Raw genomic sequence first — 11333 nt, forward strand, 5'->3', positions numbered from 1 at the left:
TTCTTTACTTTCGATCAGTGTTTTTACCGCTTTATAAAGTTTCAGCTACTGGTTTCTATATACCTATAAAACAAACTCCATTTTTCATTGAACTGTTCGAGAGTTTCTTCATCAGTCATGTTCATCGTATGGGTCATGATGGGCCAACCAAACAGCTCTTGACGGCTTTGCGGCGTTTGTCTCCCTGCCTTCCCCAGGAAGCTTATTCGGTGGCCCGGCAATTTAACCTCATCCCGCCTATCTGCGAGCAGGCCGAGTACCACATGTTCCAGAGAGAGAAGGTGGAGGTCCAGCTGCCGGAGCTTTTCCACAAGATCGGTAAAGCGCTTCCGTACAGCGCCTGGCACCCTTGTGTCACTTGCTAAATATGGCCACGTTTGCAAGGGGTGGGGGAGGAGGGGGTGGAGGGTAGGGGGGCAGCTCTCACTTCCATTGCAGTGTGAGTGAGGCTACTTGTCTTACCCGGGAGAGTTTCCTTTGCATCAACAGATTGTCATAGAAAGAGGAAGGAGTGCTCCACACTAAAAGCCAAACCGGACAAAGAAAATGCAAATTCTGCGACTGGAGCTCTTGGGGTTTGGTTTTGTTTTAATGCAGTTATCAGGCAGGTGGAAACCTGTTTCTGATCAGAGTGTGAACACATGCACACCTGCTCGATCCCTATCCCTCGCTATTAGGAGGAGTTGGTTTTTATACCCCCATTTTCTCTACCTTACAATTGCCTTCCCTTCCTCTCCCCCGCAACAGACACCTTGCAAGGTAGGTGGGGCTGAGAGAGTTCCGAGAGAACTGTGACTGGCCCGAGGTCACCCAGCAGGCTTCACGTGGAGGAGTGGGTAATCGAACCCGGCTCTCCAGATTAGAGTCCACCACTCATGTGGAGGAGTGGGGATTTGAACCCTGTTCTTCAGATTAGAGTCTGCCGCTCATGTGGAGGAGCGGGGAATCAAACCTGGTTCTCCAGATCAGAGTCTGCCGCTCATGTGGAGGAGTGGGAAATTAAACCCTGTTCTCCAGATTAGAGTCTGCCGCTCAGGCAGAGGAGTGGGGAATCGAACCCGGTTCTTAAGATTAGAGTCCACTGTTTTTAACCACTACACCACACCACACTCTCCATGTCCAACCTTTTTCTCTCTCCCGGTCCTCAGGAGTGGGTGCCATGACATGGTCCCCCTTAGCGTGCGGCATCGTCTCGGGAAAATACGATGGTGGGATTCCACCCTATTCGCGAGCATCTCTCAAAGTGAGTAGCCATTTCTTTCAACCCGTCTGAAAGGCCAGCTGTGTGGGCAAGCTCCTACCCTTCCAGTCCCATCCGAGCTGGTGGTCTGACCCCTTCCCCTATCTCCCCAGGGGTATCAGTGGCTGAAAGACAAGATCTTGAGCGAAGAAGGGAGACGGCAGCAAGCCAAGCTGAAGGAACTGCAAGCCATTGCGGAACGGCTGGGCTGCACCCTACCCCAGCTAGCCATTGGTAAGTGGAATCCGTCTCCCACCTCACGGCATGCTCACCGCCATGCCTGGGTTTATCCTGAGAGGAAGCATCCCTGCCTGGCTGCCTCTTGACAATGCAGAAATCATGCCGCAGGTTCAGAACGCATCTACTCTGAGAGCTGCTGGGCAAAGAAGAAGAAGAGTTAGTTTTTATATGCTGACTTTCTCTACCACTCCAAACTGTTGGTCCCATTATGTTGCATGTAAGAGGGGGGAACTATATATCTATATATATATGGACTATCTGTATTTTATAAACCTCTTTTATGCCTACACACACACCATCATCATAACTTTATTACGGTCATTGACTAGTATTACAAAAGGAAAAAGGAAACAACAGTACAAACCAATGATAACGTAATTCTAGTCTTAAAACTTAAAAATGCAAGCTTCAACCCTTTAAGACCATTTTAACCTGTGAGGGTCTTAATTTCTTTCCCCCCGAATCCTACTTATCAAAAGGCAGAATTTGGCTACTTGGCATGTTATCTGGTGGCTTTTGTCCGCTAACAGAAAATCCAGTTTAAATTTATTGGTTTCGTCCGAAATCCTATCTAACAGAGGCTTTAAAGTTTTTTATCTAACCTCCTTATAATGACATCAAGAACATATGTTCTATTGTTTCCAGCCCACACACACACTGGCTGCCTTTCTCTGAACTAAAAGGACCTTTTCTTCTGATGAAAGACGATGAGCTTTGGCATTGTCTCTTTCAAAACATCGGACACAGTGAGCTTTGACTCACGAAACCCTGGAAACTTTTGTTGGACTTGAGGTCCTAGTGGACTTGAATCTTGTTCTACTGCTATCGACCAACACGGCTACTCGACCAAAACTATCTGCCAAAATAATTATTTCGATTTTCCCTTCAGCCTGGTGTTTGAGGAATGAGGGGGTCAGCTCAGTTCTGCTGGGGGCTTCCAATGCAGACCAGCTAATGGAGAATATTGGAGCAATACAGGTGAGTCCTGTAAGCCTACAAGTGAGGGGGAGGATTGTAGTAGTCTTTAGGAAAGATCCACCAAATTAGCAATGACCCCCCCCCCTAACTTGTTTTTTGATCTCCACCCAACAGGTTCTTCCAAAACTGTCCTCTTCCATTATCCACGAGATTGACAGTATTTTGGGCAATAAACCCTACAGCAAAAAGGACTACCGATCATAATCGGAGAACCACGTCCTCCTGGACTTTATCCTTCCAAACTCCTCGCCTCTCCTGTTCGCTTGCTTAAGCTTTATCGAAGCCGAGTGAAGAGTACGGTTCGCATCCAAGAAATTACAGCAAGCCCCGAGACGGTCCAGAGGAACCGTTTTCTAAACGTCACACAAGACAACCATAGGCTTCTTTAACTTAACGTTTTTGGTTTTTTTTGAATGCGAGAAATGCTGCAGGTTGGGAAAGGCCACGAAGGGGCTTAACATAGAGCCCAGCTTCTTTTTGAAAGGAAAAAACAACTCTAATCTTTCTTTCTCTCGGTTGTTCTTTTCTTCCAACAAAGGCGCGCATGCACAGAGAGGATGTTGCAGGGTTTAAGGATTCTGTGCTTTCTTCCTGCAGTTTGACTAGTCAGAGCCGGGACCTACTTTATTTTATTTTCGGTTGGGCAGAATCAATGCGGCGGATAAATCAAACATTCACGCCCTAGCAGTCTGACTAGAAGAGCTCCAAGGAATGTATGCGCTTTGGGCGGCCTCCCCAGCATGCTGGAAACAGCTTTTGGGGGGGTGACGGCACGCCTCCTCCCCAACCCTGTCCCTCTTCTTTGATTTCAACTGTTTTTATGACTGAGACGGAGTCGGAGTGAATCAGCCAAGACCGCTGGTGAGTAGCAGTGGACAGTTGGCAGTCCACAAATCTACAATGGTCCCATGGACCACGCCGCGGGGCGTCCCATAGATCTTTGAGCAAAACAGTTTGTGCTTTCTCTAGTGCCTAAGCGTGGCCTTGCGTAGGGGCAGGGCACAACAGTGAGTGGGCCCGGCATTGGTGGGGCTCCCCGGCCTCGCTCGCTGCCACAGTAGAGCGCTCTCTTCTTCAGCCAGAGGGGTGTTGAAGCAGAAGGCCACCGGTGGGGCTGAGATGGGGAGATCAGACAGGCTTAGAGTGAGGATCCGAGCGGCTAGCTGGGAAGGGTGTCGTTCAGCAGGCCACACTTGGACTCCCCAACCCTCTCCGCCATGACAGGCCTCCCCGGCCACATCCCGAACCTCCTTGGTCCTGTCCGCGTCTCCCACAAAGCCTTCCCCTGATTTTTCTTCTGGGCTGAAGAGCCAGGACCAATGTCCTTTGAAGCCAGCCCCAGCCCCATCCTGTGCTTTCAAAATGAGGCTTGATACGGGTGTGCTCCCACTCCTGTTTAAGTCCCGTGCCGGCCCAACGGGCAGATGACTGTAGCAGGAAGCGACATCCTTGGAGGCTTCTGTTCATGCCATTCTCTGAGGAAAGAGCCACATCAGTAGAGTCGAACATGCCCAAACCCCAGGGAGAGCCACATGAGCGCGGCTCGCTCGAGGTGCCGTTGAAGCTGCGTAGTGGGCTGTCACAGAGAGCCAAGCGGCTCCTCTACCGGAGCCGGTATTGCGTGGATCGTGCCTTAGGTGGAAACCAGACAGGACTTTCCTCTTGGGAGGGGGGAATTCAACCCCACCCTAAAATTAGTTCTGGTCTAAATTGTTGCGTCACGTGCAGTGTGTGTGTGTGTATGTTGACTTGTAGCAACCAAAATATTGCAAGTAATAACTAATGGGGAAGGGAGCCCCAATCGATTTGGATAACCTGGAAATTAAGAGGATGCCCACGCGATGCGTTGCGACGGACTTCCTGCCTTGCCGTTTGTCTCCCAGTCGAGTCGTCCTAGAAGTTGCAGTTCTGTGGCCCAATCGACGCACCACGCAGCGGCAAACCCAGGCTTGTCCCACAGAGATGCTCCGCAAGCCTGTGTTTGCCCGCCCTCACACATGAATGCTTTTGAATGGCGCACCTCAGATATCTTCAGCGGGCCTGAAAGTGGATGGGCAGAGCCACCCGCAATCCCATGAAAGGGCCTCTGAAGACCAACGGCTTCATCATCTGCTTTTCCAGAGCTGAAATGCAGAGCGAACAAGGGATCGCTACTTGTGACATGCATCTAGGCCCCACGTCCTCTTCTGCTTAAAAAAAAAACCCAAACAGGTTTAGCAGGCTTTTGTTTCACAAACCTGCCAGATCTGTTTGACCGAAGATGCCAAAAGCAATGCACCATGGGAAACAATACCTCTCTCGGTCCATTTTTAAACGCCATTGCAAACCGTTGTTCGGTTATGAACAGGTATGAGTTTTGTATTCCTTGATGCTCTGATTACACCCGTGAATGAAAAGAGTTTGCAGCCTGTTTCCGGCTGTGAATGCAATCATTTTGTGTGTTAAGCTTTCTAAGCTGTTTGCGTTTCCCTCCCCTCGTTTGTTTCCCCATCGTGTCATCGGGTCCTCAGTATAGAATGGCTGCTTCTTCATATGAGTGTAAAAAAAATGAGCTGGCTGGTCAACGAATGGGCAAATCAGACGAGACTCCGAGTTCCTTGTCCGGGGCATCCATTAAACATTTTTTTAAATTCAACGACCAGATGTAGGGGGATCAGATCATTTTAGGACTACTGTGTGTGGGGAGGTTAAATCTTCCTTCCAACACCATTTTCCTACCCTGAAACAGTCCCAGGGAGGCGCTGTTTGCTCCTTGGGGGAACATATAGATACTAATATAATCCAAGGGGCAAATAGCACCTTCCTGGGGCCATTTCAGGTTGGCAGAGGGTGTAAACCCGCTCTCCCTTCGTGCTGTGGTCCTGATGTGAATTGGGGCCCCAAGCACTTGTCAGTTGAATTTTTTAAAAAGCCAGGATCTCCAGTCAAGGAACTTCCAGGGCCTCGCATAGTTCGTCCCCAAGGCCTAGTTCCCTCTCATTGTGCTCTCCCTGAATTCAAACACACATCCCAGCCCTGCAATTGGTCTCCCATTCTTCTTGAGAATTTCGTTAGGTGCTTCCTCGCAATGTCAAACCAGCGGCCGAGTCCCAAAGCAAGTGCCCAACGCAGTGTTCTTGTCTGTTTCTGTAGGGGTTTTTTTTTTCCTCTTTCCCCTTTTGGAGGACAATCACAGTGCGGCCGCCAGCTGCGACCCCCCTCGAGGGGGGCGGAAATGGGTGGCCTGATCCTGACGCTCAGGGGAGCCGTTTTCGAAGCGCCAGGCCAGTTCCAAGTCCAAAGCGGGTTGCTTGTGGCTTGTGTAAATAAGGCGACTCAGCCGCAGAGGCCTGTGTTATTTTTTTAGAAACTTTTTTTGTCGTTGTGGATGAGAACTATTTTTGTATGCGTCTTCCCCTCCCTCTCTTAGCGTTGGTTCCAATGAGGCGCTTCTGTTGGCCTCCGTCAAATGCGCGCACATTTAGATTCCTCCAACACCACCCTCTTCAAAGGAATAGCCCCTTCACTGTTTCCGTAGCAGCCCCACAAAGGAAGTCTGCCTTTCACCAACTGGACAGCAGGGAACACTCTGCCCATGTCTGAGAAATGTCCGTGTCCCCCCAAACAGTCTTCCCATGAGGGCAGGATGATCTGGAACACCTTGTCGTAATACAAGGGCTGGAGACAGACAGTTGTTTTCAAGAGCTTTTTGAAGGAGGCGTCCTGCAGCATAGGTGCACAGTTTTTTCATCTTCGTCGTCGTCTCTGCTTAAACATGGTTGGCAGGCTTAAAAGGATGGGGGTGGGGGGAATCCTTCCAAACCTATTTGACCAGAGGCCACAAAATTGCACATCCCCAAGGAGCAAAACTTACAGGCGGAAAGGTACCAGCTAGATATTGGAGGGGGGAATTTACAGTAAGAGTTGTTCGACGGTGGAATCAGCTAATGCTCCCACTGATCCCAGATACGCTGCCTTTAGCTCCCTTTCAATACTAGAACGCGGGGTCAGCTGCTGAAGCTGGAGGATGAGAGTTTCCAAACAGATAAAAGGAAGTATTTCTTCACACAACACATAGTTAAATTGTGGGACTCCCTGCCCCAGGATGTGGTGATGGCTACCAACTTGGAAGGCTTCAAGAGGGGAGTAGACGTGTTCATGGAGGAGGAGAGGGCTACTAGTCAAAATGAATACTAGTCATGATGCATGCCTATTCTTTCCAGGATCAGAGGAGCATGCCTATTATATTAGGTACTGTGTAACACGGACAGGTTGCTGCTGCAGTCGTCTTGCTTGTGGGCTTCCTAGAGGCACCTGGTTGGCCACTGTGTGAACAGACTGCTGGACTTGATGGACCTTGATCTGATCCAGCAGGGCTTTTCCTATGTTCTTAAATGATAGAAGAATCCCGTACCCAGAAGTAGGAAGTGGCATTGCCTCTTCCCAACCACCTTCAGAGCTCTCGACGAGAGCAACCAACAAAAAATGTCTGTCTCCAGCCTCAAAACTGAGACCCCCAACTGACGTTCCGCAGGTGGAGCCATTTGCCTGTGCGCAGTGCAGTCTCAAGATGATGAAGAGGACAAGAACACACACATACACACCTCCCAAGTCATGCAAAAGTTACGGCCCTCTTAAGCACACTACAGTCCAGCATGGTTCCCTTTGCACGCTGGAGGACAGCAGACTTCCTGCTAAGGGATATCTTTCTCGTCTTGACAGGCATTCAGTAGACCCCACCCTGCAAAATACCCCCCCTCACTCCCAACTACCTGCTTGTCACCCGTGTTAGCGGCTTTGTCAATTACATTCAGGGAGCCAACCGAGCATAGAAATGCCGCTGCAGCCGGGGGAAATCTGTCAATATGCCACGGTGAATCTTCTGGTGTCTTTCTGTTGGGTTCCATGTGTGTAAATAAAAATGCTTACATATATATATATATATATATATATATATATATATATATATATATATATATATATATATATATATATATATATATATATATAATGTCTAAAACACCTCTCTAGAGATGACGTAGATGACTGTGAGTACCGAGCTAACCGCGTAACCTAGGGCAGAGGCTGCTGGCCCCAAATCAATCATGCTTCTGAATGAAGACCTAGACCGATAAAAGACAGTTGTCTGTATTTACGGAATGAAATAAAATAATCGAGCCTTATTGGTCTGTAGCAAACGCTCCAATGACTCACTTTCTCTTTCTCTCTCTCTCTGTTGCTTTGCAACTCACAAAGAAAGCCTTAAAAGGATTTGCTTTGCTGAATCAGAAAAGGGAGAAACGAATACTATTTCAACAATATAACCACACAGCCTTCTGTATCCACTAAGGCGAACTGGGATGAGGTAGTTGAGAAGGGGCTGTCGTTCAGGAGATGGCTCGGGGGGTGCACATCTGATTTGCATGCAGAAGTTTCCATGTTCTATCCATGTTCTATCTTGAGCATCTCCCGTTGAAAGATCTCGTGTTAATTATCAGTGCATGCTTGGGGAAGGGGGGGGAACAGCCCTTAAGCGCTGCTTTTCATTTTGTAGCCATCCGAAGTCACTGCTCGTATTTTGCCTTCCCTTGAAGTTTATAACATGATTATGAACTCTAAAAATAATTTAAAAAAAAAAAACAGTTTCTCTGGCTAGCTATAAAATGGGGGAGAAAGTAACTAAGCCCTTCCTAATGAGAATTCAAAATTTATTTTCCTGAGAGAAATCGGGAGGAGAGAACTAAAAAAGTTGTGCCTTGTAGGAAAAAATGGGTTTTGAGGAGAGGTTTCCCATGAGAGGTGGCATCACGCAGGTTTTCTGTGAGACAATGCCAGGCATGAGGGGGGAGCGGAGAGCTGAGACCTCAAGCGAGCAGGAAACCTAAGGACGTCTGATGAAGTGGTGGAATGAAGGCCACAGGCAGGGAAAGGTGATGAGATGGCAAGGTATAAGGGCACATAGGGAGTGTGTAAAGACAAGAAATGGTTATGGAGCCTGCGGGAGATGGGCTCCCAGTCCCAGGAGAGGCATGATTTGGCCCAAGCAACGAGTGGGGCAAACACTTCTGCTAGCAGAGTTTTGGCTAGAGGTGTGCATACTGAGATCTGACCGTGGCGGGCCAAAGAGGACGAGGTTGCAATAGTCCCGTCCAGAGATGACCAGGGCACGAACCAGAGTTTCGGCTGAAGAAATGTGGTCCATGTTGAGAAGGAGCAGGCTTGAAGACGGACTGCATACGGGGGCGTAAAAGAGAGAGGGAGGAAAATTAAACTTCTACGGAAGGAGATGGAGAACAGATGAGGTGAGGGGTAGTTCTTGAGAGGTGGACATTTGGACTCTGGAGTTAAGAAGATAATAGGCCAACGGCCAGGCAACTGGAGATAAGGAAGAGACTGGAGGCTGGGATGTTGACGAGGACAGTTTCAATGGAGGGTACAGTGTGGCTCAGAAGGGTCCAAGCCGTCAACAGCTCCCCCCCCCCATCTTTGATTTCCCCCACCCCACAAGACCAACCTGAGGCCTGGCAGAACCGTGAGAAGAACCGAGCCCCTTGGTTTCTTTTTCAAAATGATTTATTAAAACACAAAAACGAAAAACAAAAACAAAAAAAAACAGATGAACTTAAAAAAAACAACACAAAACTTCCAACAGTCACAGGATACAAAAGAAACACAGTTTCGCGCAGGTTATAAAGTTGCCGCAAAAGCCGCCTAGAAAAAGACCATTGCTTTGTTGCGCTGCTTGTCGGTTACCCCGGAAATTTTACAAAAGAAAAAAAAAAACTAGAGAGTTTTATGGCAAAGCAGCTTTGAACAGTTTCATTAACTTTCCTCTCTTGCCGCCATCAGTCCAGGTCCTCCTCCCAAATCCAGGTTGTCTGACAAATGGGCATGATCCTAGCGTAAAAGGTGCACGCCCCCTTTTTCTTATAAACGGAGAGAGGGACGGAGAGGGAGACAGGATTGCCATCTTGGGATCTCTACTTCCAGCCTTTTTGTGCAAGGCCATAGGGGCAGTGCCAAGGGGCACAGGCCACGTCAGTTTGGGTGGGGGGAGTCCAGGTGAAATCCCCATGCATAAGGCAAAGCACAGGACACGCAAGCTTGGTTTCTCTCACAGCCAATTACAAAGCAGCAGAGGTGGGGATTGAAAACTTCCTGCTTCCTCGGAGCTCTTTGTAAGCAGAAGGAAATCTTTTTTAAACCAAGGCTTGGATTCTCCCTCGCCCACCGTTTCCTTTCAGATTGCTCCGGGGGTTTTGTTGTTCTTAAAAAGATTTTTTATGTGGCAATTGGGTTTGGAGAGGAATTTTCTCTCACAGTAAGCGCTACAAGTAAGCCAATTACAAAGCAGCATTTAAAGGGGCGCATCCCTGGGCATCAGCTGGGATCTGGCCAGAGCAAGCGACAACCGGCATGAGGGCATGGGCAGCCGTCGCTGTGGGGCAGGCCACAGAACAGCCATATTGCCTGGCCTGTAATCAATGCAGACGTTCAGCTAGCAGCCATCAAAGGCATGATGATGATGATGATGAAGAGCTGGTTTTTATATGCCGACTTTCTCTACCACTTAAGGCAGACTCGAGCCGGCTTACAATCACCTTCCCTTCCCCTCCCCACAACATACACCATGTGAGGCAGGTGAGACTGAGAGAGCTGTGACTAGCCCAGGGTCACCCAGCTGGCTTCACATGTAGGAGAGGGGAAACCAACCCAGTTCACCAGATTAGCCTTTGCCGCTCATGTGGAAGAGTGGGGAATCAAACCCGGTTCTCCAGATTAGAGTCCACCGCTCCAAATCACCGTTCCTAACCACTACACCGCACTGGCTCTATTGCATGCATGCAGTAGTGCAGGGCAGAAAGATCAAGGGACAGACGGGATGGCCTGTATGGCCCCTTCCAACTCTTATGATTCAACGACAGCACATCTGGAGAGTGCGCACGCTCCTCGTTACTCAGGCCAGAAAGCTCATTGCTTACACTTCTGAATCTCCAGCTGTTGTTAAGCACTTTGAAAGGACAGAGACTTCCACGGAAGAAAACTTTAAGCATGTGAGAACCAGCACGGTACAAGTAGTTAGCACAGCAAATTGGACTGGGGAGAGCTGGGTTCAAATCCTCGCTCGGCCACGAAACTTGCTGGGAGACCCTGAACCCGTCTTTCTCAGCCTAGCCTACCTTGCAGGGATGTTGTGGCAAGGAAGAGAGGAGGGGAGAGCCATATTTGCCCCCCAAAGCTCCAGGGAACAAGGGCAGACTAAAAGTCAAACAGATCGATGGCTGGTTCTCCCCCGAAATCGAGGGGAACTCAGAGAGCTCACCTCGGGCTAGCTAGCGTTTTGTCCTGGATTCCGCTTCATTCACCTCTGCTGAATTTTTCAATCGGTGAGGGTTGCACCCCAACTTGGGCCAATGACTGAATGCACGTCTAGACTGGGACCCCAACCCTACTCAAAGCTCCCTCCCCTAACCAGAGCATCACTCGACCTACCCACCCCGGCCCCCACCTGCACCCAAAGAGCGAGAAGGCACCTTCTCCAAGCACAGACAGAACGGACACGGGCGTAGCGCTCCTCTCAGCTTTGGGATCCACTCAGGTCTGGTTCAACCGTCCTGGCGGCCACTTCTGGTCTCCCATCCGATCCAGCCACATGCAGGTAAAAATGGAGGACGACGGCCAGGTGTAAAAGCTTTCGCACCCCAGTCAAACAAACTCTTCAAGTCTTCAATAAGAAAGTGCAAAAGAAAAAGAAAAAAGAGCGATACAAGGAAGTGGAATGTCCCCTCTCAAAGAAGTTTATGAAATGGGGGTGTGGGGAGTTGTCCTTTTTCTTTCTTTTATTTTTTTGAAGAACACTTTTGGATAGGGACACGGGGAGCCCAGAGCCAAGCTC

General features: G+C 49.1%; 1 protein-coding gene across 4 annotated transcripts in view; it reads left to right on the forward strand.

Moving 5' to 3' along the window:
* The window catches only part of KCNAB2 (potassium voltage-gated channel subfamily A regulatory beta subunit 2), a 73064-nt gene extending 70217 nt beyond the window's left edge, over positions 1-2847 (forward strand). For all 4 annotated transcript variants that reach the window (XM_056864905.1, XM_056864906.1, XM_056864904.1 and 1 more), the window contains 5 exons: positions 198-318; positions 1149-1243; positions 1354-1474; positions 2370-2458; positions 2573-2847. In XM_056864905.1, coding sequence (XP_056720883.1) covers positions 198-318; positions 1149-1243; positions 1354-1474; positions 2370-2458; positions 2573-2662 — 516 coding nt within the window. In that variant the 3' untranslated portion in view covers positions 2663-2847. The remainder of the gene's footprint in view (positions 1-197; positions 319-1148; positions 1244-1353; positions 1475-2369; positions 2459-2572) is intronic.
* Positions 2848-11333: the final 8486 nt, after the last annotated feature.

This window comes from Euleptes europaea, chromosome 19, assembly GCF_029931775.1.
Source record: "Euleptes europaea isolate rEulEur1 chromosome 19, rEulEur1.hap1, whole genome shotgun sequence".
Lineage (NCBI taxonomy): Eukaryota > Metazoa > Chordata > Lepidosauria > Squamata > Sphaerodactylidae > Euleptes > Euleptes europaea.